This window comes from Myodes glareolus, chromosome 24, assembly GCF_982192425.1.
Source record: "Myodes glareolus chromosome 24, mMyoGla1.1, whole genome shotgun sequence".
Lineage (NCBI taxonomy): Eukaryota > Metazoa > Chordata > Mammalia > Rodentia > Cricetidae > Myodes > Myodes glareolus.
The window spans coordinates 44214460-44239547 of NC_142049.1; the positions used below are offsets into that span (position 1 = coordinate 44214460).

At 38.6% G+C, this 25088-nt stretch overlaps 1 protein-coding gene across 3 annotated transcripts in view; it reads left to right on the top strand.

Annotated features, from left to right (window-relative positions):
• Ano5 (anoctamin 5) overlaps positions 1-25088 on the top strand; it is a 90101-nt gene that overhangs the window by 50341 nt on the left and 14672 nt on the right. For 2 of the 3 annotated variants that reach the window (XM_048442429.3, XM_048442447.3), the window contains 9 exons: positions 8550-8684; positions 9378-9483; positions 9580-9640; positions 10653-10804; positions 12983-13057; positions 15076-15298; positions 16848-17017; positions 17969-18066; positions 21615-21745. In XM_048442429.3, the coding sequence (XP_048298386.3) occupies positions 8550-8684; positions 9378-9483; positions 9580-9640; positions 10653-10804; positions 12983-13057; positions 15076-15298; positions 16848-17017; positions 17969-18066; positions 21615-21745 (1151 nt within the window). Of the gene's footprint in view, positions 1-8549; positions 8685-9377; positions 9484-9579; positions 9641-10652; positions 10805-12982; positions 13058-15075; positions 15299-16847; positions 17018-17968; positions 18067-21614; positions 21746-23916; positions 23988-25088 lie in introns of all 3 variants that reach the window. The other variant, XM_085682701.2, reaches the window with a different exon arrangement.

The following is a 25088-nucleotide window of genomic DNA, read 5'->3' on the forward strand; positions in this document are numbered from 1 at the left end:
CACGTATGAGATTGCCAAAGAACAAACAAACAAAATGGAAGTGATCATTTTAAATTAGTCACAAAAGTTGTCAAAGTAACTAGCTATGACCTGATTTGAATAAAGTCCCACTCAGTGAGAGGGAACCCATGCTCAACACTGCCTAAATGGCCAAGAGCCTGAGCTTGGGTATGTTGTGAACCTAGGGGAAAACTAATTACGACTACTGTTCTGCTAAAGGAACACAGCAATAAAAATGACTCGCAATGGCATCTGCTGTACTCATAGACCAGGGTCTTACTCAGACGTCATCAGAGAAGCTCCCTCCTGTAGCAGATGGGAACAAATACAGAGACTCACAACTGCACAATGTGAGAGATCTTGAAACACTCAGTCCAAAATGGAATGTCTCCCTCAAATTCCTCCCCTCAGAACTCAGGGAACTCTGAAGAGGCAGGCACAGAGATTGTAGAAACCAGGGTGGGTGGTGGACACCAAAGAAACACGGCCTTCTAAACACGATAGAACCAATGCACGTATGAATTCAGAGACTATGGCAACCTCCTACAGAAGGGCTGCACAGATAAGTTGACACAGGACACAAGTCCCAATCCCTAACCTAGAACTTATCCAATTGATAACTACTCACACAAAAAAATAGTTTCTTCTGGAAGAGTTTCACTGGGTTTACAAACCATACTTAAGGGCAGGCCCCAGGCTTGGCAGTCAGTAGCCAAGTCAAAAAAAATGAGTTCTACGTGTTTTGGGAGGGTTTCAGTTCTGCAGTGTTTTGACAGCAATTTTTACTGTTTGTTTATTTATTTATTTTTACTGTACAGGTTTTTTGTTGATATGTTATGGTTTCTGAATCTGTTTTTATTAATATTCTGTATGTTTGTCAATGTCTGTAGGTGTCTCTTATGCTTTTCCTGTGGCTTTTTTTCCCTGTCTGTTTTGTACTATTCTGGATTGTTTGTTTTTATTTTATTATTATTTAGATGCCTGTTTATATTCTGAGAGAGAGAGAGAACATGGAAAGATGTGCATTTAGGTGCGTAGGGAGGTAGGGAGGATCTGGAAGGAGTTGGGAGAAGAGAACCATAATCAAAATATACTATATGGAAAACATCTATTTGCAATAAAGGAAAAAGAGATTACAAAAAAAAGAAAAACAGGCAAAATCTGAGGTTTTCAAGATATCCAGTTTTCTCATAAATTCCTAAGAATTCTTGTGTATGTAGCAACTGTATCTCCTAAGATGGACTCTGTGAAGTTTAGGAAAAAGAATATAAAAATATAGGTACCAAAAATTAGAATGTAGGAAGAAAGACATTAAATTTGTAATCCTAAAAACAAGAACAAACTACCAACAGCCTTCTCAGCAGCTTAAGGATGAATTGTCAGCAGTGGATTGTTTCATTTTATAACTGGCTGCTTTGTTTACAAGACGAAAACATCCCTCTGCAAACTGAGAACTGTCCCTAAGATAACACCCTGGCCAACCATGATCAATGATGGATATGAGCTGAGTTAACCTTTAGAGGTTGGGGTATATGTGACTTTTCAGTTATGCATTGTCCCTGCTAAATGAGACTGGCAGCATTACGGGGAGTGTAGAGCTTTGGTAAACACCATCAGGGAGTGCCAGGGAAAAACAAACCTAAAATACAAGCACTAGTCTAACTAAAAAACTCTGTTACTGGAAATTGGAAAGAAGGGCAATTTATATCTAACTTTCACTTCAAGATTGTAAAAATTCCTTTGTTTATACCTAAGGCTTGCCTCTTGTTATAAGAATGGGGGGTCAGGAACCATATTGGCCACAGTTACAGAACCCATGTCTCTGGCTGTGGTCTCAGCTAGCTGACAAGCTTTGGTGCTCCACAAAGTTTTTATACTTTTTTTTCCTGGAATGAAGTTTGTTCCTGATTTACTCGACTTTTGTGGTCTGTCCCCATCTATGCATGACCCCCGTGAACCCAGCATTCTGCAAACATTAATAAGGCAAAAGCAGATCAAATAGAATATGTTCAAAAATAAAACACTTAGGAGAGAACCTGGGTCCTCCAAAGGAATAGGCAGGAACCAGAGATCTCAGTAGGGCCAGGTTTGAGTCTGGGACCTCAGAGAGAGAAGGTCTGAGCCAGAACCTCTGTGAGTTAGGGCATTGGTCTGGGACATCAAAGGGAATAAGCAAAAACCTGGAACCTCTGCAGGTCTGAGCATGAGTCTGGGACGTCTGAAGAAGTAAGCATGTCCTCTGTGGGTCTCGGAGCACCCAAGCCTGGGACCTCCAAAACAGGAACCAGAAACCTTTCCAGGTCCAACTCCAACCAAGGGACTTCCGCAGGAGGGAACCCAGCCCAGGATTTACAGATACAGGTTAAAACCAGTAACCTAGGCCAAAGTTGCCCTGAGGCAAGGAACTCTACCTTGGGCAACAAATTCCACAGGAGTGGGACTGAGGAAACAAACTCCACCAGGAGCAGAAGCCAGGAACAAATCCAGACCCAGGAGCCTAGCCAGTCCCAGAACACTGGCAGATCAGGACTGAGCCAGCAATCAGATCCAGAGTCAGTGATCTCCACCACAACAGGTCCAACTCTAAGCCAGGGTCTTCTGCAGGAAGGGATCCAGACCAGGATTTACAGAAACATATCAAAGCCAGCAACCTAGGCTAAAGTAAGCCTGAGACAGCAAACTCCAAGGAAGCAGAGCAAAGCACAGGAGTGCTGAGCTATCTCCAGGAATAGGAGTAACCAATGAGGTAACTAGAATTGTGACACTAACTATATTACGAGGCACAACCATCTGAGCTTTGGATTCACTGGCATTTAGAAGATTATTCAACAGAATCTCAGACAGTCCCAACCACACCTATTAGAGGAAAAGATGAGTAGAAAAGGTAAGATCACATGCCACACCACAAAGAGAAACACAATGCCAGTAAAAACTAAAGACCCTAAAACAGAGAGGGCGGGAGAGATGGCTCAGTGGTTAAGAGCATTGGCTGCTCTTCCAGAGGTCCTGACCTGAGTTCAGTTCCCAGCAATCACATAGTGACTCACAACCACCTCTAATGAGATCTGGTGCCCTCCTCTGGCGTGCAGGCATACATGGAGGCAGAATGTTGTATCCATAATAAATAAATAATTCTTTTTAAAAAAGACCCTAAAACAGCAAGACATGATCAACGAAATATGGATGAACCAGAAGAAAATGACCTAAAATATAATTTCAATATAATGTTTGAAATTCTTAAAGATGAAAAGCAGAATTCCCTTAAAGAAATGGAGGAAAAGACAAACAAAAAATTGAAGGTATCAACAAACCACTTAAAGAAAACCAAGAAAAAGAAATCAAACATATAAAAGAAACTATCCAGGACTTGAAAATTGAAATAGAAACAAAAAAGAAAACACAAGCCAAAGGGATTATAGAAACAGAAATAATGAGAAAAAGATCAGGAACCACAAATACAAGCACGAACAGCAGAATATAGGGGATGGAAGAGAGATTCTCAAGTGTTGAAGATACAATAGAGCAAATAGACTCATCAGTTAATGAAAACATTAAATCTAACAAAAGCTTTACCCAAAATATCCATGAAATATGGGACAACATGAAAAGAACAAATCTTAGAATAATAGGTATAGAAGAAGGAGAAGTTCAACATAAGGCACAGAAAATTTATTTAACAAAGTCATAAAAGAAAACGTTCCCTACCTAAAGAAAGTTATGCCTATGAAGATACAAGAAGCTTACAGAACACCAATCTTGCCATATTATAACCAACACACTAAACATTCATAGTAAAGAAAGAATATTAAGAGCTGCAAAGGAAAAAGGCCAAGTAACATATAAAGATAGACCTATCAAAATTACACCTGACTTCTCATTGGAGACAATGAAAGCCAGAAGGTCATGGTCAAGCATTATGCAGGCATTAAGAGACTACCAATGCCAGCCAAGACTACTATACCCAGAAAAACTGTCAATTACCATAGAAGGACAAAAAAAGATATTCCATGACAAATCTTGATTTCACCAATACCTAGCTACAAACCCAGTCCTACACATAATTCTAGAAGAAAAACTCCAAATCAAGGAAGATGACTACACCAACAAAAACACAGACAATTGGTGATCTCATTAGAGCAAATCCTGAAGAAGAAGAAAAAAATGCACAAATTGACATCACCAATGATGAAAACTAAATTAACAGGAGATAGCAACCACTGGTTATTAATATCCCATAATGTAAATGGATGCAATTCACCTATAAAAAGGCACAGCCTAACAGACTGGATACGAAAACAGAATCCATTCTTCTTCTGCATACAAGAAATCCATCTCAACCTCAAAGACAGGCATCTTCTCAGAGTAACGGGTTGGGAAAAACTATACCAATCAAATGAACCTAACAAACAAGCGGGTGCAGCTATCCTAATATCTAACAAATAGACTTCAAGCTAAAATCAGTCTTTTAAAGGAGATAAAGAAGGTCATTTCATATAAGTCACAGAAAAAATACATCAAGAAGAAATTTCAACACTGAACATCTATGCCAAAAATATAAGAGCACCCTCATATGTCAAAGAAACACTTCTAAAGCTTAAATCATATATTTAACCCCACACACTAATAGTGGGAGACTTCAACACTCCCCTCACACCACTGGACAGGTCAGTCAGACAAAAAATGAACAGAGAAATAATTGAATTAACAGATGTTAACACTCAAATGGACTTTGACATGTATAGAATATTCCATCCAAACAGAAAAGAATATACCTTCTTCTCAGCACCTCATGGAACTTTCTCAAAAAAAAAAATTGACCACATACTTGGTAACAAAACAAACCTCAACAAATACAAAAAAAAAAATGGAATAACCCAATGTACCTTATCAGCTCACCATGGTCTAAAACTAGAAGTCAACAGCAATAATAATTCCAGAAAACCCACAAACACAGGAAAATTAAACAATGCTCACCTGAGTCATCAATGGGTCATGTAAGAAATAAAGGGGGAAATTAAAGACTTCCTAAAATTCAATGAAAATGATCACACAACATACCCAAATTTATGGGACACAATGAAAGCAGTGTTAACAGGCAAGTTCATAGCACTAAATGCCTACATAAAGAAGCTAGAAAAATCCCACACTAGTGAATTAACAGAACATTTGAAAACTTTAGAAGAAAAAGAAGCAAACTCACCTAAGAGAACTAGATGGCAGGAAATAATCAAGTTGAGAGATGAAATCAACAAAACAGAAACAAAGAAAACAATACAAAGAATCAATGAGACAAAGAGTTGATTTTTTGAGAAAATCAACAAAATAGACAAAACTTTATCTAAAGTAACCAAAAGGCAGAGAGAGAATATCCAAATTAACAGAATCAGAAATGAAAAGGGGGACTTAACAACAGACACTGAGGAAATACAGAGAATCACCAGGTCATATTTTGAAAACCTGTACTGCACAAAACTGGAAAACTTAAAGGAAATGGACAACTTTCTGGATAAATATCACTTACCAAAATTTCATGAAGACAAGACAAGCAAATTAAACAGACCTATAACTGCTGAAGAAATAGTCATCAAAAGTCTCCCAACCAAAAAAGCCCGTGACCAGATGATTTCAGCTCAGAATTCTTTTTTTCCACTTCAACAACAAACCCAATTATTTTATTTTAAATTTTACTTTTAAACAGATAAATATATGAAACAATCAATGTTTTTTTTAAAGGGGGGAATAATGGTCATAAAACTTACCACTTGAAAAAGCAGAGCCAAAGTTCAACTTGATGGCTTTACTAACAAGATTATAATGAAGATAATCATAAATGTGTTTATCAGTTAGGTAGTCATTTTTACTCAAAGGCTAAAAACAAAACAAAGTCCCAAGAAATTCTTATTTGTTCTTACAGACTTAGAATAGAAGCTGAGTGACACATCTTAAACACAGCGACTAATGGCTACACATTCTTTGCAATGGAAACCATACTACAGTGACATGTGACACTAGAGGTATCAATCAGCTCAGAATTCTACAAAATTTTCAAAGAACTAATACCAATGCTCCTCAAATTGTTCCACACAATAGAAACAGAAGGAACATTGCCAAACTATTTTTATGAGACTACAACTACCCTGATACCCAAACCACATAAAGACATTGTCAAGACCAATCTCACTCATGAACATTGATGCAAAAATACTAAATAAAATATTGGCAAATCGAATCCATTAACACATCACAACCATCATCCATCATGATCAAGTCGGATTCATTCCAGAGACACAGAGATGGTTCAACATACAAAAATCTGTCAGCATAATCCACCATATAAACAAACTGAAAAATAAAAACCACATGATCATCTCATTAGATGCTGGAAAAGCTTTTGACAAAATACAGCATCCCTTCATGATAAAGGTCTTGGAGAAAACAGGGATACAAGGAACATACCTAAACATAATTAAGGCAATATGCAGCATGCCAACAGCCACCATCAAACTAAATGGAGAGAAACTCACAGAGATTTCACTGAAATCAAGAACAAGACAAGTTTGTCCACTCTCTCCACATCTATTCAATATAGTTCTTGAGGTCCTAGCTAGAGCAATAACAACCAAAAGGAGATCAAGGGGATACAAACCAAAAAAGAAGTCAAACACTTACTGTTTGCTGATGATATGATAGTTTACATAAGTGATCCAAAAAATTCTACCAAGGAACTTCTATAACTCATAAACACTTTCAGCAATGTAGCAGGATACAAGATTAACTCAAAAAAAAAAAAAACAGTAGCCCTCCTGTACCCAGATGATAAAAGGTCTGGGGAAGAAATCAGAGAATCAACACCCTTCACAATAGCCACAAATAGCATAAAATATCTCAGAATAACTCTAACCAAACAAGTGGAAGACTTGTATGACAAGAACTTTAAATCTATGAAGAAAGAAATTGAAGAAGACACCAGAAAATGGAAAGATCTCTCATGGTTTTGGGTAGGCAAATTAACATAGTAAAAATAGCAATTTTACCAAAAGCAATCTACCGATTCAACGCAATGCCCATCAAAATCCCAGCAAAATTCTTCAAAGACCTTGAAAGAACAGTACTCAACTTCACATGGAAAATCAAAAGACTAAGGATAGCCAAAACAATTCTGTACAATAAAAAAAAACTTCTGGAGGCATCACAATCCCTGACTTCAAACTCTACTACAGAGCTACCATTCTGAAAACAGCTCGGTATTGACATAAGAACAGACAGGAGAACTAATGGAACTGAATGGAAGACCCCAGATACCAATCCACACATCTTCGAACACCTGATCTTTGATGAAGAAGCAAAATATATCAAATGGAAAAAAGAAAGCATATTTAACAAGTGGTGCTGGCATAACTTGATATCAACATGTAGAAGAATGAAAATAGACCCATATCTATCACCATGCACAAAACTCAAGTCCAAAGAGATCAAAGACCTCAACATAAATCAGCCACACTGAACCTTATAGAAGAGAAAGTGGGACGCACACCTGAATGCATTGGCACAGAGAACCACTTCCTCAGTATAACCCCAGCAGCACAGACACTTAGAGAAACAGCATGAGACTGTCTCAAAAAGGAAAGACAGAAAGAAAAAGAGAAAAGAATATTAGTGTCTTTTTGATGATCTTGATGTTGTGTAGTATTAGAGAAATTGCTTTATTCATTAGTAAAATCTCAGAGAGATGTAGCAGGGTCATTGACATTTACTGTGGGGAAGTGTCAACAGCTGATTGCCTAGGGACTGTGACAGACAACATTGTGGGAAAAAAAATGAAAGCAAAACTGCAAAAATGTTTACCAGCACTGAAAAGAAAACACAGTACACACAGAGACACCTATTTAATTAGAAAGGTTTCAAAAGCTGAAGAATTAATGTGGGGCATGTGAAATCTATTTAAAATCTGCTTAAAATGGTCTCCATGGGAGGTAAGAGCTATGTCCCTCAGTCACCATCTGTAGTTCTCAGAAGTATTAAGTAGCAAACTTTCAGTCCCTGAGGGCAGTCAATCCTGTGGGAGGTTGTAGCCTGGTGATGAGTTCTCTAGGAGGGGAGGGCTTGTCTGCAGGTCTCTGAGAGTGTGCTCAGCTAAACCTGGCCCTGAGTCCAAGCAGGTGTCGGAACAACACTGTCAACTCCTCCACTCTGTTGCAGTTAGGCCCGAGTGCCATCAGAACACCCAGTTCCACTGTAGAAAGGAACAAGGCAATCGGGCAGACGATGTCTGTCTCTTTAATTTGTCAATTGCTACAGGTTGCATTTCTTTAATAACTTAATATATATTTGTTTACTATATAATAATGTACTTTAAACACATGGAGGCTTTAAGATGTGTGAGTTCTTAATATGATATTATTAAAAATTTAGATCCTATCCTAATGGCTTCCTTCATCCATGGGCTATTTCTTTTCATCTTTACCACTATAAACTTGCCTGCCAGAGTGGAGCCAGGGCACTTGGCCCACAGTTTTCTTCCAGCCTCTGATTCTGTCTCTCGTTCACAGGAATTATTATGGAGAAAAGATCGGCATCTATTTTGTGTTTCTCGGGTATTACACAGAAATGCTGTTGATTGCGGCTCTGGTTGGCTTAGCCTGCTTCATCTATGGTTTGTTATCAATGGAAAATAACCAAACTAGGTGAGCACAAGAGACTGGCACAGATAGAGACTGCCTAGGCCTAAGCTGCTGGAGCCTCTTTATTTCCCCACATTTACCTCAAAATGCTTCCTATGACCACAGACATATTTTCAAAGCAGACTCATGTGTAGTGCTTCTACGTGTCAAGGGCTTTATGGAAACTGCCTTTTGCTGTTGTTTTGGCTTTAATTTCACTTATTTTATCCTCATTATTCTTTTCCTTGTTGGAGAATTTCATAACGCATACAAAGTGTTTTGATCAAACCCACCTCCGCCTGCTCAATTCCTCCTCGGTGTTTTCCTTCCCAATTTCCTGTGTTTGTTTTAAAAACGTGTTGACCTCACGTGCATGCATGGAGGATTATGTTCTGGAGCATGCAGCCTCACTCTCGATTCCCCAGCACCAGCCATCAATTGTCCATAGCTCTTCCGTTAGTGTGGGACCACATGACGCCTCATTCCGCATCCATCCTAGACATTGTCTGACTCAATCCTGTTCGGGTCTTCAAGGTCAGATTGCATTTCTAGCCTAAGGAGTCTGTTCCCTAGACTATGACTTCCACCACTATAGAAGCCTTTGCTTTGTTCCCACTTTTGTTGTGAGTGGATGCTCACTGAACAGTTCATCTGGTGAGAATTGCTTGGATGTTTCACTCCAAACTGCATTGCTTTTTATCTGACTTCTCTGGACAGCACTGAAATCTGTGACCCTAACATCGGAGGTCAAATGATCATGTGTCCACTTTGTGATGGAGTCTGTGATTACTGGAGACTCAACACCACGTGCCTGCATTCGAAGGTAAGTGTGCCGTGGGGTGGGACGGAGACTGGCCTTTCCTTCCTGTGCTGACGTCTTTCATATTAAGAGGGTTTTATGATGGTGTTGCCTTTACAGTTCTCCCATCTGTTTGATAATGAGTCAACGGTGTTCTTTGCACTCTTCATGGGGATCTGGGGTGAGTACAAAGTCTCCTCCAACTTTGTTGTTTTTTTCTTTTGTGTTATGACCATTCATGAATTTATCATATTTTGTCTAATCTGCTGTGTAATTTGTGTAACTGCCTATTTGTTTGCTTGTTTTCTTTGGCCACCAGAAATAGCTCTGGAATAATATTTTCTTTTTTGAGATAAGATCTCATAAAGTGCTGAATTCTCTGTGTAGCTGAGGTTGACTTTTATCTCCTGCCTTTGCCTTCTAAATTCTAGGATTAGTAGTGTGTACTGGGACACAGAATATAGGTGTTGCTGGGAATGGAACCCTGGAACAGTTTCTAGGCCAGCACTCTACCCACCTTCTAAAACAAGTATCTTTATATATTTATATAACAACCTTATAAGAATAAAACTTAACACGTGAATTTGCGGGGAAAAAATTGTATATACAACTTAAAAGCTTTACTACATTTTTATATGACTTATATTTATATATATCGAACTTTTAAACACATTCTGATTTTAGTTTTTAACACTGGAGATGCCGTTTGATGGATTGGATGTCTTTCCATTATAGTTTTGATTTACAGTTATTTGATCACAAGTGTTTTTGGTATTCGATATTGGACCAACAAACATGATCTCAGCATTTCCAACTGACAACATGTGAAGTGCTTTGCAAACAAAATGATTGAAAACAGACATGAACATTTCCTTTTTTAAGATTTATTCTTATCGGTTTCCATTATATGTGCCCACATGCACATGCATGCGCATGCCATATGTGCACATCCAGTGCCCAATGAGGAAAGAGGGCATTGGATCGCCTTAATCTGGGGTAAAGGTGGTTGTGACCCCCCCCGCCCCAGATGTGGATGCTGGGTACTGAACTCAGGTCCTCTGCTCAAGCAGCAGGGCCACTCCACTGCAAGGTGCCCCTCCTGCTCCTAGGGTTGCTGGCTTGTAGCTTTTATTTGTCAAATTTTTGTTTGACCATCTTTTGATGACTCCATCCTGATGTTTCTTCTACTGTAGTCACACTGTTTCTGGAGTTTTGGAAACAGCGACAAGCCAGGCTCGAGTATGAGTGGGATCTGGTGGACTTTGAAGAAGAGCAACAGCAGCTCCAGCTGCGGCCCGAGTTTGAAGCCATGTGTAAACGGAAGAAAATGAATCCTGTGACAAAGGTACAGTAGCTATGGAGTGGGACTTTGCTTCCGGGGACCCTCTGCTACCGGCTGCCCTGGGATAGTCATGTTTCATCTATATGCAAGTTAATTCACAAAATTTCTATTTCTTATCATGTATACATAGTCATATATCTGAAAAAGTTCAAACCTATTTACAAATAGAAAGCTATAGTTAAACCCATAGGTGGAAGTACTACTCAGCATTGCATTTGCACTCCAGAAACAGAATTTTTCTCACATGTATCCTCACACCTGCTGTCACTGAATTATTTCTAAAGCAAATCCAATGCATCACAGTGTGAAATGTGCGAGTTTTGCTACTAGATGAGAGAAGGTGAAATGGAGGCCAGTGTGTGTGTAAATGAGTTAATAGGTTAAAGGGCATTTGTGTTAAGACAGTGGATTTATGAGAGAGGATTTTATTTGAGCAAATTTATCTTCCCGTGATACTTTTACACTGATTGCCTGGGAATGACACTGCATTGAAAGTGAGAAGTGTCAAAATTTTCAAATCTTTAACCATCAATCTGTCTGTTCTTGACTAAGGCATCTTGGAACCTCCATATTCTCATTTAAAAGTGAAATCTGCTTTATTAGCTTCATAGGTTGGGAGCCATTGTGTGCTGTGTGGAAGGCAGTGTGTTCTGCCTCAAGGTCCCTGTCTTCTGTAGAAGCCCATCCGTCCTTGAAGGCACCCTAGCAGTACCACTCTCAAGATTCTTGTCACAGTTTAGGGATGAGCCAAATATCTCTTAATTATGACTGAAATGTCATGCAAATGTTCAGCATGTGTAACTCCTAGTTAACCTGGGTGTCGTGTGGGTCACTTTTTCTTGTTCCTATGTCAAAAGACCACAGACAAAAGGAACTTGTAGTTTCTGCTTAGATTACAAAGAGAGAATCCTTAAGGTCAGGAAATGTTCAGCAGCTGAAGCAGGAAACCAAGAATCACTGTCATCCACATGGGAGAGGGAGAGCATGGCTAGCCTACAGATGCTCAAAGCCCTCTCACAGTGATGTGCTTCCTCCAGCATGGCTACACTCCCTAAAGCTTCCATAACTTCCCTAAACAGTGACACCAGCTGGAGAATATGTATTCAAATTAAGGGCCTACTGGGGACATTTCTCACTTAAACCGCAACGGGTGTTAGGAAAAAATAATGACACTATGGGCACTCATTTGTTTGTTCCTATTTCATAGTATGAAAAGACAACAGAGGCATGCCCATGCTATCTGGTTTCATCAAAAAATAACGAAATAAAAGATGGATTGAGTGTTTACCTTTTAATTTCATGGCAAGTATGTATAGATTCTTTCTGAGTCATTCAATTCATTTAGCTCTGACAGAATTGAAATGAAGAAGACAGAAATTTTTTCATTTCTGGCAATAGTTTTTATTGTTTAAGCACAATGAGAACTTTCACGAGTGGGTCTGCATCAATGACACATGTGTCCAGATACAAACATACACACGCAATGGTCACTAGCACACAGTAGCACACATGCATTAAGTGCACACAGGGATATAGTGCAAAGAATCCTATGTGCACACATGTGTGCACAGCCTGCATCTCCAAAGAGCTCTTAGAAGGCTTCTCAGTCCAGGGAACATTCTGTAACTCTTGGTTTAACTTGAAAATCTATAAATGCGGAATCTTATATTTTGTACAATTCTGTGGTTTGCTTGTTTCCTGGCACCTCTTCTTCACTTTGTAGCAACCTTTGTAGATAAAGTACATGTCTGACCATAGCTCAGAATGTCAGTGGATCCACTTAATATCTTATGTATTCAAGGCTGTGAAGACTGGGGTAGAAGAGCATGACCTGCTGCGTTTGGGGTAATGACCCAGGGACTCGTGTGCTCTAAAGCAAGTAGAAAACATGCCAGATGGAATGAAATTGTACCTTGTCATATATCAGTGGTGAGGTTTAGACTCTGTCTAGTCTCTGTCAGGCCCTGGAGTCCACGGCCACCCAGCACTTAGGAAGCAGGTTGCATCAATCAAGTCTCTCACCTCATGTTGAATGTCACTTCGGGTTCTGGTGGCCTTCTCTTCGAGAAGAAATTACTTTCCATGGGCTATATAATGAGAAACATTTTGATTTTTCTACTGTCATTTGGAGTCCCAACTCTGAGGCCAAAGTGTGACTTTGTTATTTCTCCAATATTGCAGGAGATGGAGCCACACATGCCACGGTGCCATCGCATCCCATGGTACTTTGTGTCAGGGACCACAGTGATCTTCGGGGTAAGCACCATTTAGGAAACTTTCACCATTTCTTTAGGACACAATTCTGTATGAACCACAGTATCTCCTTAACTCTGTCTGCATCAGCTCTTGGATCATTCCTGCAATGCCCCATTCTTGCTATATTGACTACGCCTCTTATACAAACAGGACGGAATTTACATAGAATTTCTTCCCCAAGACAGAAGTTTGTAGATAGATGTGTGGGAGAGTCCTGACTTCCCAGCTTGTTCCTGTCTGTATCATTGACTGACACCTGGCACCAAAGCAGAATGTCATACTTATCATTGCAGTCTTTGGTTAATGTTGTCAGCATCACTCATTTCCTGAAAGTATCTGTGCATATGACAAAATGAACTATTACCACTTTTTCCTTGTTGAGACACAGACTCAAATCTGAGGAAGACAGATATATGAGGGGAGACATTCCTCTCTGTATCTATAGCTAATATGTTTATCCACCACCATGACTTTTTGTTCCTTTCCTTTCTAAATCTGTATACTGGTCACAGTTGGATTTTAATTTTGGGAAGTGAGATGGCGGTATTGGCTTCTGAGAGAATGTGATATTGAGGTGTAAACAAATTAACTATTTTAGACAGTGGTTTAACTCTCTCCAATGTGTGTGTGTGTGTATGCGTATGTCTGTGTATGTGCATGTGTCTATGTGTTTGTGTGTGAGTGTGTCTGTGTGTGTATGTGTGCGTGAGTCTATGTGTGTGTATACTGTACTTTTTAACGGCTCTTATTAAAATATTTCTTATATCTTGAAAAATTAGTTGGGGTGTATTTTCTTACCTTACAGAACAACTTGTAGAAGCAAAAATGAATAAAAGGGAGAGAAGTAGCCACGTTGGGATCAGTTCTGAGAAAGGAACCTGAAAGCACAGTCCCAGAATTGCTTTTCTGTTTCCATTTTCTTATCACTTATCACTCAATTTAATTTGCTTCCTCAAATTTAGAATAAAGTTTTCCAGTCATTGAATCGATATAGAGCCACAGTGCTTTACAATATACAATGTATACAAAATTGATGTGGAAACTACACAATGAAATCCTCAATTATGTTTGGTCAAATTTTTCCCGAAGGAGGTTTCATTTGTGGTCACATAGTCTCTGGTTCAGGCCTATATTTTATTTTCTTTATAACATTAAAAATTAATCTATATTGATAGCTTTTTCTAGATAGATAGATAGATAGATGAAAGATATATAGATTGATAGATAGATGGAAGATAAATAGATTGATAGATGAAAGATAGATAAATAAATAGATAGATAAATAGAGAAGAAGAAGGGTTAGTAGATAATAGACAAATAGACAAACAATCAGGTAGATAGACAGGCAGAGGATAAATGATAGATGATAAAGTTATCTCAAGAGCCTCACCAAAGCATACCCAGACACGGGTAGGATTCAGAAATATGGCTGTCATTTGTAAACACTGAGAAATGAATTTAAACATTGAATATAATAGTCACCACTCATATTGCTATGATGAAATAACTGTCAAGAATCAATTGAAAAGGGTTAATTGGTTCAGAGCTCAAGGACATAGCCCGTTGTGGCGAAGAATGTGTGGCAATGGGAGACTGAAGCAGCTGGCTACATTGATTGAGAATCACAAAGCAGAGAGAGAGAGAGAGAGAGAGAGAGAGAGGAATGCCAGTCCTCAATTCAATTTCTCCTTTCATCCTGTCCAGATCCCAGGCACAAGGAGTGGCATCACTCCCAGTTGAGATGGATCTCCATCTCAATTAACCTAATTTAGATAACTCACTTGCAGATGAGTCTCCTGCTAAGTTGACAATGTTTTCCATCCCAGGCGATAATGGTTTTCCCTAGTTCATGTTCAACTCATAGCAATCAAATGATTTTTTTTCCAGTTTTTTTACCTTGTGGTATCTTATCTGATGCTTCTGTGGTAAGAGCAGATGCTGTGCCTAAGCAGCAGCTGCTGAGCAGTATAACAAAATGGGAAAACAGCGCATCCAGTGGCTCTCGGTTTTCCCCTCAGATGGCTCTCCTCCTCAGCAGCATGGTGTCCGTCATCGTGTATCGCCTGTCAGTCTTTGCCACTTTTGCCAGCTTCATGGAAAGTGAAGCCACCCTGCAGAATGTGAAGAGCTACCTCACCCCCCAGCTGGCCACCTCTCTCTCTGGATCATGCCTGAACTGCATTGTCATCTTGATCTTGAATTTTTTCTATGAGAAGATATCTGCCTGGATTACAAAAATGGGTAAGCTGGCCAAATTCTGAGAGTGATTTAAACACAGGTTTTAGCCAACACTGCACATCCATCTTTGGAGCTTCTCTCAGGAACTGGCAACTGAAGAGCACAATTTTCAGGTTGTTTTGTTCTCTGAGTAGATCCACACTTGCTTTTTAATTCCTTAAGATCCATATTCAGTCATTTCACAATGGAAGCAAGAAAAACTGTAAGAGTCAGGACACCTTGGGCCATTTTGAGGGCTCTTATCTCAACATTCCCTGGGTGGAGTTAGCTGAATCCTGATCAAAATCCACACCTTACTAAAAACGTGGGATAATCTGGTTTTACATATTTTCTTCTTGGAAGACATTTGCTTCTAGAAATCATTCTAAAATAGAAAAGAATAACAAAAACAAACACAGCAGCAGTTCCTCCTGCATAGCCCTAGAATATGGTGCCTCTCTGTCTATGTAGCATCTGTTACAACCCAGATTATTTTCTTGCTAAAGTTTTTAAATTTCTCCCGAGTGAGAAGTGCTGGGATCAAGGGTAAAAGACTTGAGCAAGGAACACTGCAAAGAACATGTGTGCTTCTGCTCCCACCTTGAACAAGTTAGAGAGGGACAAGGCTAGCCACTTATCTAACAGAAAGAGGCATCGCATCTCACGGCTCCACACAAAGGCAAGCACCAAGCAAGCACTGCCTGGAAGCAGCCCTTACATCATCTTCAGATTTTGAATTCTCAGTCAAGTTTACTTTTTCTCTGGGTAAAGTGTTTTAAAGGACATAAAAAATTACGGCTCTATTCAGTGAAAATTGTTCCCAAACTCCTACCTGAGATGTTTTTAATAAATTCAAGTGAGCTTCAGCAAAATGGAAGTTATCTGTGTCTTAGAAGATTTTGTTCTCCTGAAAGTATCATGGGAGTTGTCTGGATGAGCTGTTCTATGGGGAAGTCACTGACTCCTGATAGGAAGTGTATTCCCTTACTCTTAGCACTCCCCAAAATGGTCTAGGCTTTGGGGAGAAATTAATATTTTTTAATCTTTAGATTTTGTTGCATTGGAAACCATAACTGCATTTTAATTAAGGAGAAAGAAAGCATATATTATCTCTACCAGCATTAGTAGGCACAGTTTAGTTGATGAGAAGAAAGTAGAATGTAGTCAGGAACCATCTCAGCTCTGGACATAGTTCTCGACATAAGCTTACCTGGTTCACTCCAGCTTGACCATTATGAAAGGAGACAGAAGCATGATGGGATTTTTGTTAGCATTTAGCAGTGATGGCAAGGAGCACTGCCCATTTTGTAGAAACCCCACATTCAGACTGTCTTATACCTAGAGAAATCCCACCCTTGAAATGGAGTAACTGCTTCCTAGACTCTACCAGCCATGGGATCAACACAACATGAGCAACAGGAAGCCAGCACAAAAGCACAGCTCTTCAACATTGGTCAGCTGAGGTCAGATAGAGGAGCATGTCTCCACACTTTGAAATGGCAAGCCTAAATATGCACTTCTAAGTACAGCATTCAGGGAAAGTCCATTGATTCCTGGTGGTTTCTCTTGGCAGAAATTCCTCGAACTTACCAGGAGTATGAGAGCAGTCTCACTCTGAAGATATTTCTCTTCCAGTTTGTGAATTATTACTCAGCTTGCTTTTACGTGGCCTTCTTTAAAGGGAAGTTGGTGGGCTATCCTGGGAAGTACACATACATGTTTAACTTATGGAGAAGCGAAGAGGTAAGGTCTCTCATCCAGCTCAGATTTATGGTCTCAGATAGTTAAGACCTGCCTTTCTCCCTAGTACTAACTCAGTCATTGTCAAGTTGTAGAAGTCCAGACACTGACTTCACCCTCTGATCAGTCTGATCATCTGTTAGATTTTTCATTCCCTTTGAGCAAGAACATACATGGCTCCAGTCTTGCTTGGTTTTCTGTTGCTATGATTAAATACCCTGGCAAATGAAACTCATCAGAAAAAGGACTTATTTCCTCTCACTTCAAGAGTGTAGTTTCATCACGGCAGGAAAGTCAAAGCAGTTGGACCATGGCATCCACAGTCAGGAATCAAAGAACAATGAATGCCTGTGGTTGCTCAGCACCCTTTCTCCTCTTACTCAGTCCAGGATTCCATCTAGAGAATGATGCCACCCACAGTGGGCAGGTTTTCCCCCTTCAATTACTGTAATAGAAATAACCCTCCATATGCATATCCAGATGCTCATTGCCCAAATGATTCTACCTCATTCTAACAGGGTAACAGTTGACTCTAACCATCCAAGAGTCTATGGTCTGTTCATAAGACATAGAGTTTTTTTTCTTGAAAGCATCCTGCAAAAGGTCAAGAGTGAAGAAAGGGCTTTTTTATGGTCCATGAGACATGACCAGTAGTTTTCAAACTGATCACCTGAATATTATAGCACCTTTTGATCCTAGCACGGACATAAGAATTCAGAATTTTTTAGGACTCAGAGTCTGTATTTCCATCACAGTCCACAAATGGGTGTGCTGCAGCTACCGTGGTACTAGTCCCACATGGTCTGTGGACTGAATGGCTCTGGAATATCCTCATTGCCTCTCCTGACCATATTATAACCTCTTACTATACCTTCTTGAGTTTCTGACATTCCAGATGCTGCAAAATTCTGTTTCTCCTCTTCCTCTGTTTTCTTCTCTCTTGTTTCTGAATAGTGTGATCCTGCAGGCTGTCTGATAGAGCTGACAACCCAACTAACTATCATCATGATTGCCAAACAGATTTTTGGTAACGTCTATGAAGCTTGTCAACCGTATGTATGGATGGGATTTTTTTTTTTGGTCATGGTATCTTTGTCAGAAAATGCCTAAGCAAACAGGAACAATTTGTGTTTAGTCAACAGTGCAGAATGCCTCTGGTAATAGAGATCATTCAGTAATTTCAAGGCCATCAAAGATTTTCTTCCAGTCAAGAGGTGGTGCATGCCTTTAATCCTAACACTTGGAAAACAGAGATAGGCAGATCTCTGAGTTCAAGGGCAACCTGAACTACAGAGTTCCAGGATAGCCCCACTACACAGAAAATCTGTCTCAAAACTAAAAAAGAGAAAAGTTTTTCTTCTTTAGTTCTGTCCTTTAGTTTTATTTTTGATTGACAGATAATTTTTAGATTTCCTCACTTGCATGTACATATTTACTGATTGCAATGCATTGTTTCAGTAAAGGATTTTTTGTGTGTTTTTGAGAGGGTCTCACCACATGGTCTTGGCAGGCCTGGAACTAATAACTCACAGAGATCCAACAGCCTCTGCTTCATGTAGTGTTAGGATTAAAGGCGTGAGCCTTAAAACCTGTGGCACATTTAAGTGAATATTTCTGCTGTCAAGTGAAGTTATAAAGATTTAACTGGGAATCAATATAGTAGATCTTTAGTAGGATATTCTGCACACTGCATATCATACTTTTGTAACTTAAAATTTTTAATATAAAATGTGAGTATTTCTTTGAGAATTTTATGCATGCTTTAGTTCTCCTCCTCCATCCACTGCTCTCTATCCCCCTCCTTCCCGCTTCCTAGTCTTTCTTTCACTTTTCTTTGGCTGTGGTCTACTGAGTCAGTTTATACAATGCATGTCCTCATGCATGTGTGGCCACCTACTGGAGGGTGGTAACCTACCAGGGGCCTCAGCTTTCAAGAAAACTTATTCTTCCTCTCCCAGAAGCCATCAGCTATCAATAGCAACTCATCCACTGGTGGGAGTTCATCACCCCCCCCACAAACACACACACAACGCACTTCTCCATGCTGGAATGTGGAGTGCCTCAATCTTGTGTGCAACGGGCACAGCCATGAGTTCCTGAGTACAGCAATCCCACCATCTTCACAAGACACTGTTTCTCCCTCACACAGTCCTGCTGACCTCTGGGGTTTACTGTCTTTCTTCCCTCTCTTTGGCAATGGTGCCTGTGCTTTGGGATGTTACATACAATTGTTACTATGACTAAAAGTTGAACCTTTGCTTTTTCATTTTATAATTCTTGTATTATGTTTTGTAGTCGTAGAAATACTAAAGAACTTAGGTCATTTGATGAGGGAGGAGTTGCTCCCTCATCCAAAAGCACAAAATGAATGTATTGCATATATACACTAACTAAAATACTAGCTGATATTACACATTTAAGGACCATTTCTACCAAGGAAAAGAGAAAGGATAAAAAAGGTCTCAGTTTGTGTTGGGAGTTGTCACTGTGTAAGAAGTAGTCTGAAGTCGGGTTGGGTTTATTTCCTATTTATTACAAAAGTTGAAGACACATTTTTTGAGAAAAATGGTGATTTTCTGGGTTTGAAGAGACAACATAGAAAAAATTATCCATTATCCCTATACTGACACATGCACATAGTTTATTTCAGTGGAAACATCAGCATTGTTGCCTGTATAGATGAGCAGATTCTAAATGTTAGCTGGGAAGTCAAGAAACTAGAAAATTAAAACAGAGGAATTACTCCACTTAATTTTAAAACTAACTATAAAACTTTATTAATGACAAGAATATGGGATTGGAAACAAACTGGTTCTATAGGTAATGGGGAAATGAAGATGTCAAAATCTGTGATCTGTGCAAACATAATTAAATTATTTTGGCCTAGTTGCAAAAGTATTTAAAAAAAAACAGTAAGATTTCATGTTAGGAAATGTATAAAAAATCAAACATCCATACCAAAATATAAAATTTGGAACAAACTTCAGTTATTCAAAAATAGTCCCAAATAGATCATAGGTACCAAAACTGATTTCAATGGAGCAGAAGTAGAGGCAGCCAGCCAGTAGACCTTTGAAAAGCTCCTCACTGAAGACAGGCCCCACCTTCCCCTCTCTGTGGGCCCTCCCATCCTAAAAAAGTTTTATCTTGTTCTCTTTGTATTTCAATTTGGATGTGTGCTATCTATAAATGATTATTCATTTCAGTACACAGTGGATGCAGTTGTCTGAATGATAATGCTATTTATCTGTTGATCCATTTGCTTGATAAACTCCACCTCTTTGGACTCTTATTTTTCATTTGCCTAAGTAATTAACATGAAAGGACTGCTGTCCGTCTGGGTGTGATTCCTTTGCAGGGTGAGTGTGCTTGTTCATGTTGTTTGAAACCTCTCCTACCTGACCGCTTTTCCTTGTTTGTTTGCATTAATGCTTCACGAGCTTTAGCTACCAACTCTTTTTGGTTTTCTTCTGTTTTGAGACTATGTGTAGAAAATATTTTGTCTGACCATAGTCTTATGTTTTTGTTTTTTTTTAAAAATAATCTCATGAGGTTGCTCAAACTGATTTAGCTGAGGCATCTCCATGTTTCCATTTGCAGGGCTGGATAAATATATGTATTCTTGAAGTCGCCACGAGGTGGAACAAGGCCACCACCTCCACATTGTGACAGCCAAGCCTCCCTACAAAATCACTCTGACTGGGAGGCACTGCTTTAAATGCTTAAAAAGGCAGAGTTTGAAAGTCAGGTCACCCTGGTATTATTTGGTCTCCTATCTTTGGCAGATTTTTTTCTTTTTCTTTTCAGAAACTTATGAATGTGTTTGCTTGATTTTTTTTCTTCCATTCCCAGAACTTAGCAGGTGAAGTGGTGACACTCTGTGTTTCATAACCTCAGTGGTTGTTTTATTTCATTTATTTATTTTTGTTCATGCTATTCTCTTGAATGTGGTCATGCGCATTCTCACTTCAGTTTTTATTCCAAATGTCTTTACACCAATGAGGAATTTTTATCTTGCTGGATGCTTGCTCACACTGTGCCATCTTGATTTCATGAATGTATTTGATACTAAGCACTATTAAGTTTGCATTAAATCTGCCAGCATGTCTATTGTGTTGGTTAATTTGCTTGTTAAACAACAAACCTTTACTTTGGCTCACTCCTACACTACTATAATCTCCTGGTATGGTTTGGACCTTAGCCTGTGTTTGTAGTACTATTGCATTTACTCAGATAAGCCTCTGCTCTTCCTTTCATGCACCTTCTCTATTATGTCCGAGTTCTCACTTCTGCTAGTGTTTTCTGAGCTTTGCAGTAGTGTGGAGATTGGCCATTGCCCTGGCCCTGCCCATTTTCTTCACATGCTCTGTCACCTGGACTGCCTCTGAGTGAGTGCTCTTTTTGTCAGCAGGGAGAGGCAGAGCCATTTACCTTCTCCTCACCTCCCTGTGTGGCAAAAGCAATACCATGTCTTCATTTGTATTTCATCTCCTATTTGCTAGTTTAAGGAACTCAGCCTCTCTTTCTGACCATTTCCAGACTTGACATACTGGCTCTCTTACTTCTTTCTTCAAGTGTCAACTTCTATCATTTCTAACAGCCTGGTTTTTAATTGGTGGAGACGCCGAAGAACCCGGACCCACTCTGAGAAGCTATACAGTCGCTGGGAGCAAGATCATGACCTTCAGGCTTTTGGACAACTTGGGCTGTTCTATGAGTACTTGGAAACAGGTAATTTCCAATTATGGTTCTCAGGCAGCAAAAACCCTGATAAAATGAATAGTTTTCATCTCTTGCAATTTCCTTCTGTCTTATGTGTCATAGATGTTTAAATTACTGAATAAAAAGATAGATGAATGGATGGATAGATGATGGATATATGGATAGATTGTAGATGGATGGATGATGATAGATACATGAATAGTGGCAGATGAATTGATGGATAGAACTGTGAGTTGTATATATCTAGGTGAATAGTGGGTAGGTAGATAGATGGATGTAAGTATAGATTAATAGATGACAGGTGTACACACATGCATACTGAGGGAGGAAAGATGGATGGATGTACTGATTGTGGAGAGATGTATAGACAGCAGGTAAGTATATATACAGATGGCAGGGATATATATGTATGTATGTATGTATATGTATATATGGATATATGGATAGCAGATGGATGGAAGAAGATTTATGGCATCTATGGAAGATAGGTGAATGGATGGATAGATGGTGATTGGATAAATGAATAGATGGAGAAAATGATTCAGTTTTCCTTCGACTCAGTGATTGAACCGAGATGAAAGACTGAGGTGAGATCTTAGAGAACCAGTGCTCAGGCTGTTTGTGTGGTCTACCAAGGGCATTTCTGCTCACCAATAGCCCCTGCTTTGGTAGAACTATAGAGGGCACTTTATGTACTTATTATCAAGCCCCTTGTGCAAAAAGAGAGATGATCTGAAAGCCACTAAATGATTAATATTTTAGATATGCTATATATTTTATCTTAAAATCTGTCAGTGTGACAGAAGACATTTTTACGCTTCATGATAAACCAAGGTTACTATAGTTTACTTTATATTGTGTGGTATTAGTTGGGTAATACTATGTACATTGTTGGGTAAAGAGGTGGGAATTCTTATTTCATGCAGCTCACTATGCAATTAGGTAGTTCTTGCTTTATAGGATGATGAAACACTGTATTTTTCTCACTGTGGAGGTTCTGAATGAATGTGTATTCACAGGCAGGGGAGCTTAGTACTGACAGAGATGCAGAATATCATTTATAACAAAATTAGCTTCAGTATCTTGAGAGCCAACCAAGACTTGGTTCATACTGAAAACTATCACACATTCTTCTAGTCATGAAATAACTGTACAGTAAACTGAACTGATTGGCTGACTTTCTTTACTCTTGGTTTTGAAGATACTGAAATTAAATACCTTAGTTTTCTAGGTAAAGATCTGAGACTAACACCTTGAAACACATGCTACCTCTTCTCAGAGTAGTTATAGTATCCTTAAGAAAAGAGAAGAATGGACTAATGCAATTGGAGACTGCTCATTTGTTTTCTAGTGGCTCAGACACAAATAATCACACAGAAACTGTATTAATTACAACACTGCTTGGTCAATATGACTCCGGAATATTTCTAGCTAGTTCTTACGTCTTAAATTAACATATTTCTATTTATCTTTGTACTACCATGAGGCTGTGTCTTACCAATAAGTTTCCAGCATCCTCCTTTGGCAGCTACATGGCATCTGCTTAACTCTGCCTACTCTCTCATTATATTTCTGTTCAGATTTCCCATCTGGCTATATTTTTCCATGCCACAGGCAAAGAAGCTTCTTTATTAACCAATGGTAATAAAGCATGCTCACAGCATACAGAGAAGAATCCCACATCATCTCCCCTTTTTTGTTTAAATAAAAAGAAGATTTTAACTTTAACATAGTAAAATTACATAAAATAAAACAGTTACCAAGCAAAAATTATAGTCACAATATTTCTTTTTGACTCTAAAGTTTCAGTATCTAATTAATCTTTTATCATAACTAAGGAAAATTATAACTATCTAGCCTTCAACTTCATCAAAGACCCCAGAAGGATATAATATTACCTAAGTAAACAGAAAGTGCATTGGAAGCACTTCTAAAACTCTAAAATTGACAGAGACATCTTGTTGTCTGGATAGTGTCCTGAAGTTCTTCTTTAACATTGGGGCATTCATCTTCAGCCTACAGTACCATACTATCCAACAAACATTTTCATGAGGCAGGAAATTTGAAATGGTTCTGTTTATGTTGACAGTTTGTCAGTCACTTTCTTTTGTATCCTGAAGAATGTCTAGCAGACTCTTTCATGAAACAGAAACCCTGAAAGACTGTGTCATCTTATTTAGGCAAATTCAGCAGTCATTTTTCCATGGGTCCTGCATGTCCAGTTCATACAGCATACCATCAGGCAGTTCAGGTAAGAGCAGTTTCTTGCCCAAGTGGCTAGCCTTGTCACATTAAAGGCAAATTCCATAACAAGTTTTTAATGCTCATCAACCTCTCTGAAGTAATTGGTACTTCCAGAAGCAGATATGTCTCACTGTTGAAAAGTCCAAGTTCTTACAACATTTTAAATGCCATATTCTGTAGGCCTTTGATAGGTTTTAAGAAAACTTATCCACCGGAAGTATATCTCTGTACATCTAGATAACCTAACTAACATGACTACAGTTTGACTCTTATAGGTGACTATTTATTAATCCATAATTTTCAAGTATACATTATATTTTTTAAATGAGCTGTATAAACACAATACGTTAAACAAGAATAGAAATATACATATAACAAAGTTGACCTTAAACGTGTATCAATAAACCAATGTCCATACAAATGTAAAGAATTTAGTTCTATATGATATCCCCCCTTTTTATAGAAGGTGATTGACTGTGACTATTTAACCCTTTATACTCTTCACCTTTTAAATAAAAACAAACATTTATAAATAATAATTTTTGGAAATTGGGCATAGTTTTCTCCAAACTGCTTCCTGCTGTTTGTTGGGCAAAGTATTTTTAGGAATAATGGAGACTTTCTGGGGGGGGGGGGGGTCTTATTCAATCAAACCACATTAGCTTGGAAAGAATTCACTGGTCCTCATCTTCTAGTAAAATAAAAGCGGAACCTCTTTTCCAAAGTAACACCTCCTTAGACTCAAAATTTGAAGTCAAAATACCTTTAACATATATCTATATCTATATCTATATCTATATATATATATATATATATTTCAAAGATATATTTTGAAGGTATATGTATTGGTCTAGCATAGAAGCCTGTACAATCATATGTCTCTGTATTTCGCTCATTTGTGGCCAAAAAATTTAAAGAAAACACAATAATATACATAATTTAGGCTGTGTATTTTCACTCTTTATGTGGCTTTTTTATTCTACTTCTTTTAATATTTATTTTATTATCTTTCCTCATTTACTTTCACTGTCTCCTTAAAGACTTTGCTTTTCTAAAACTATTTCTTTTTAAAACTGTCTATATACTTTTCCTCTCTCTCCCAAGCTTA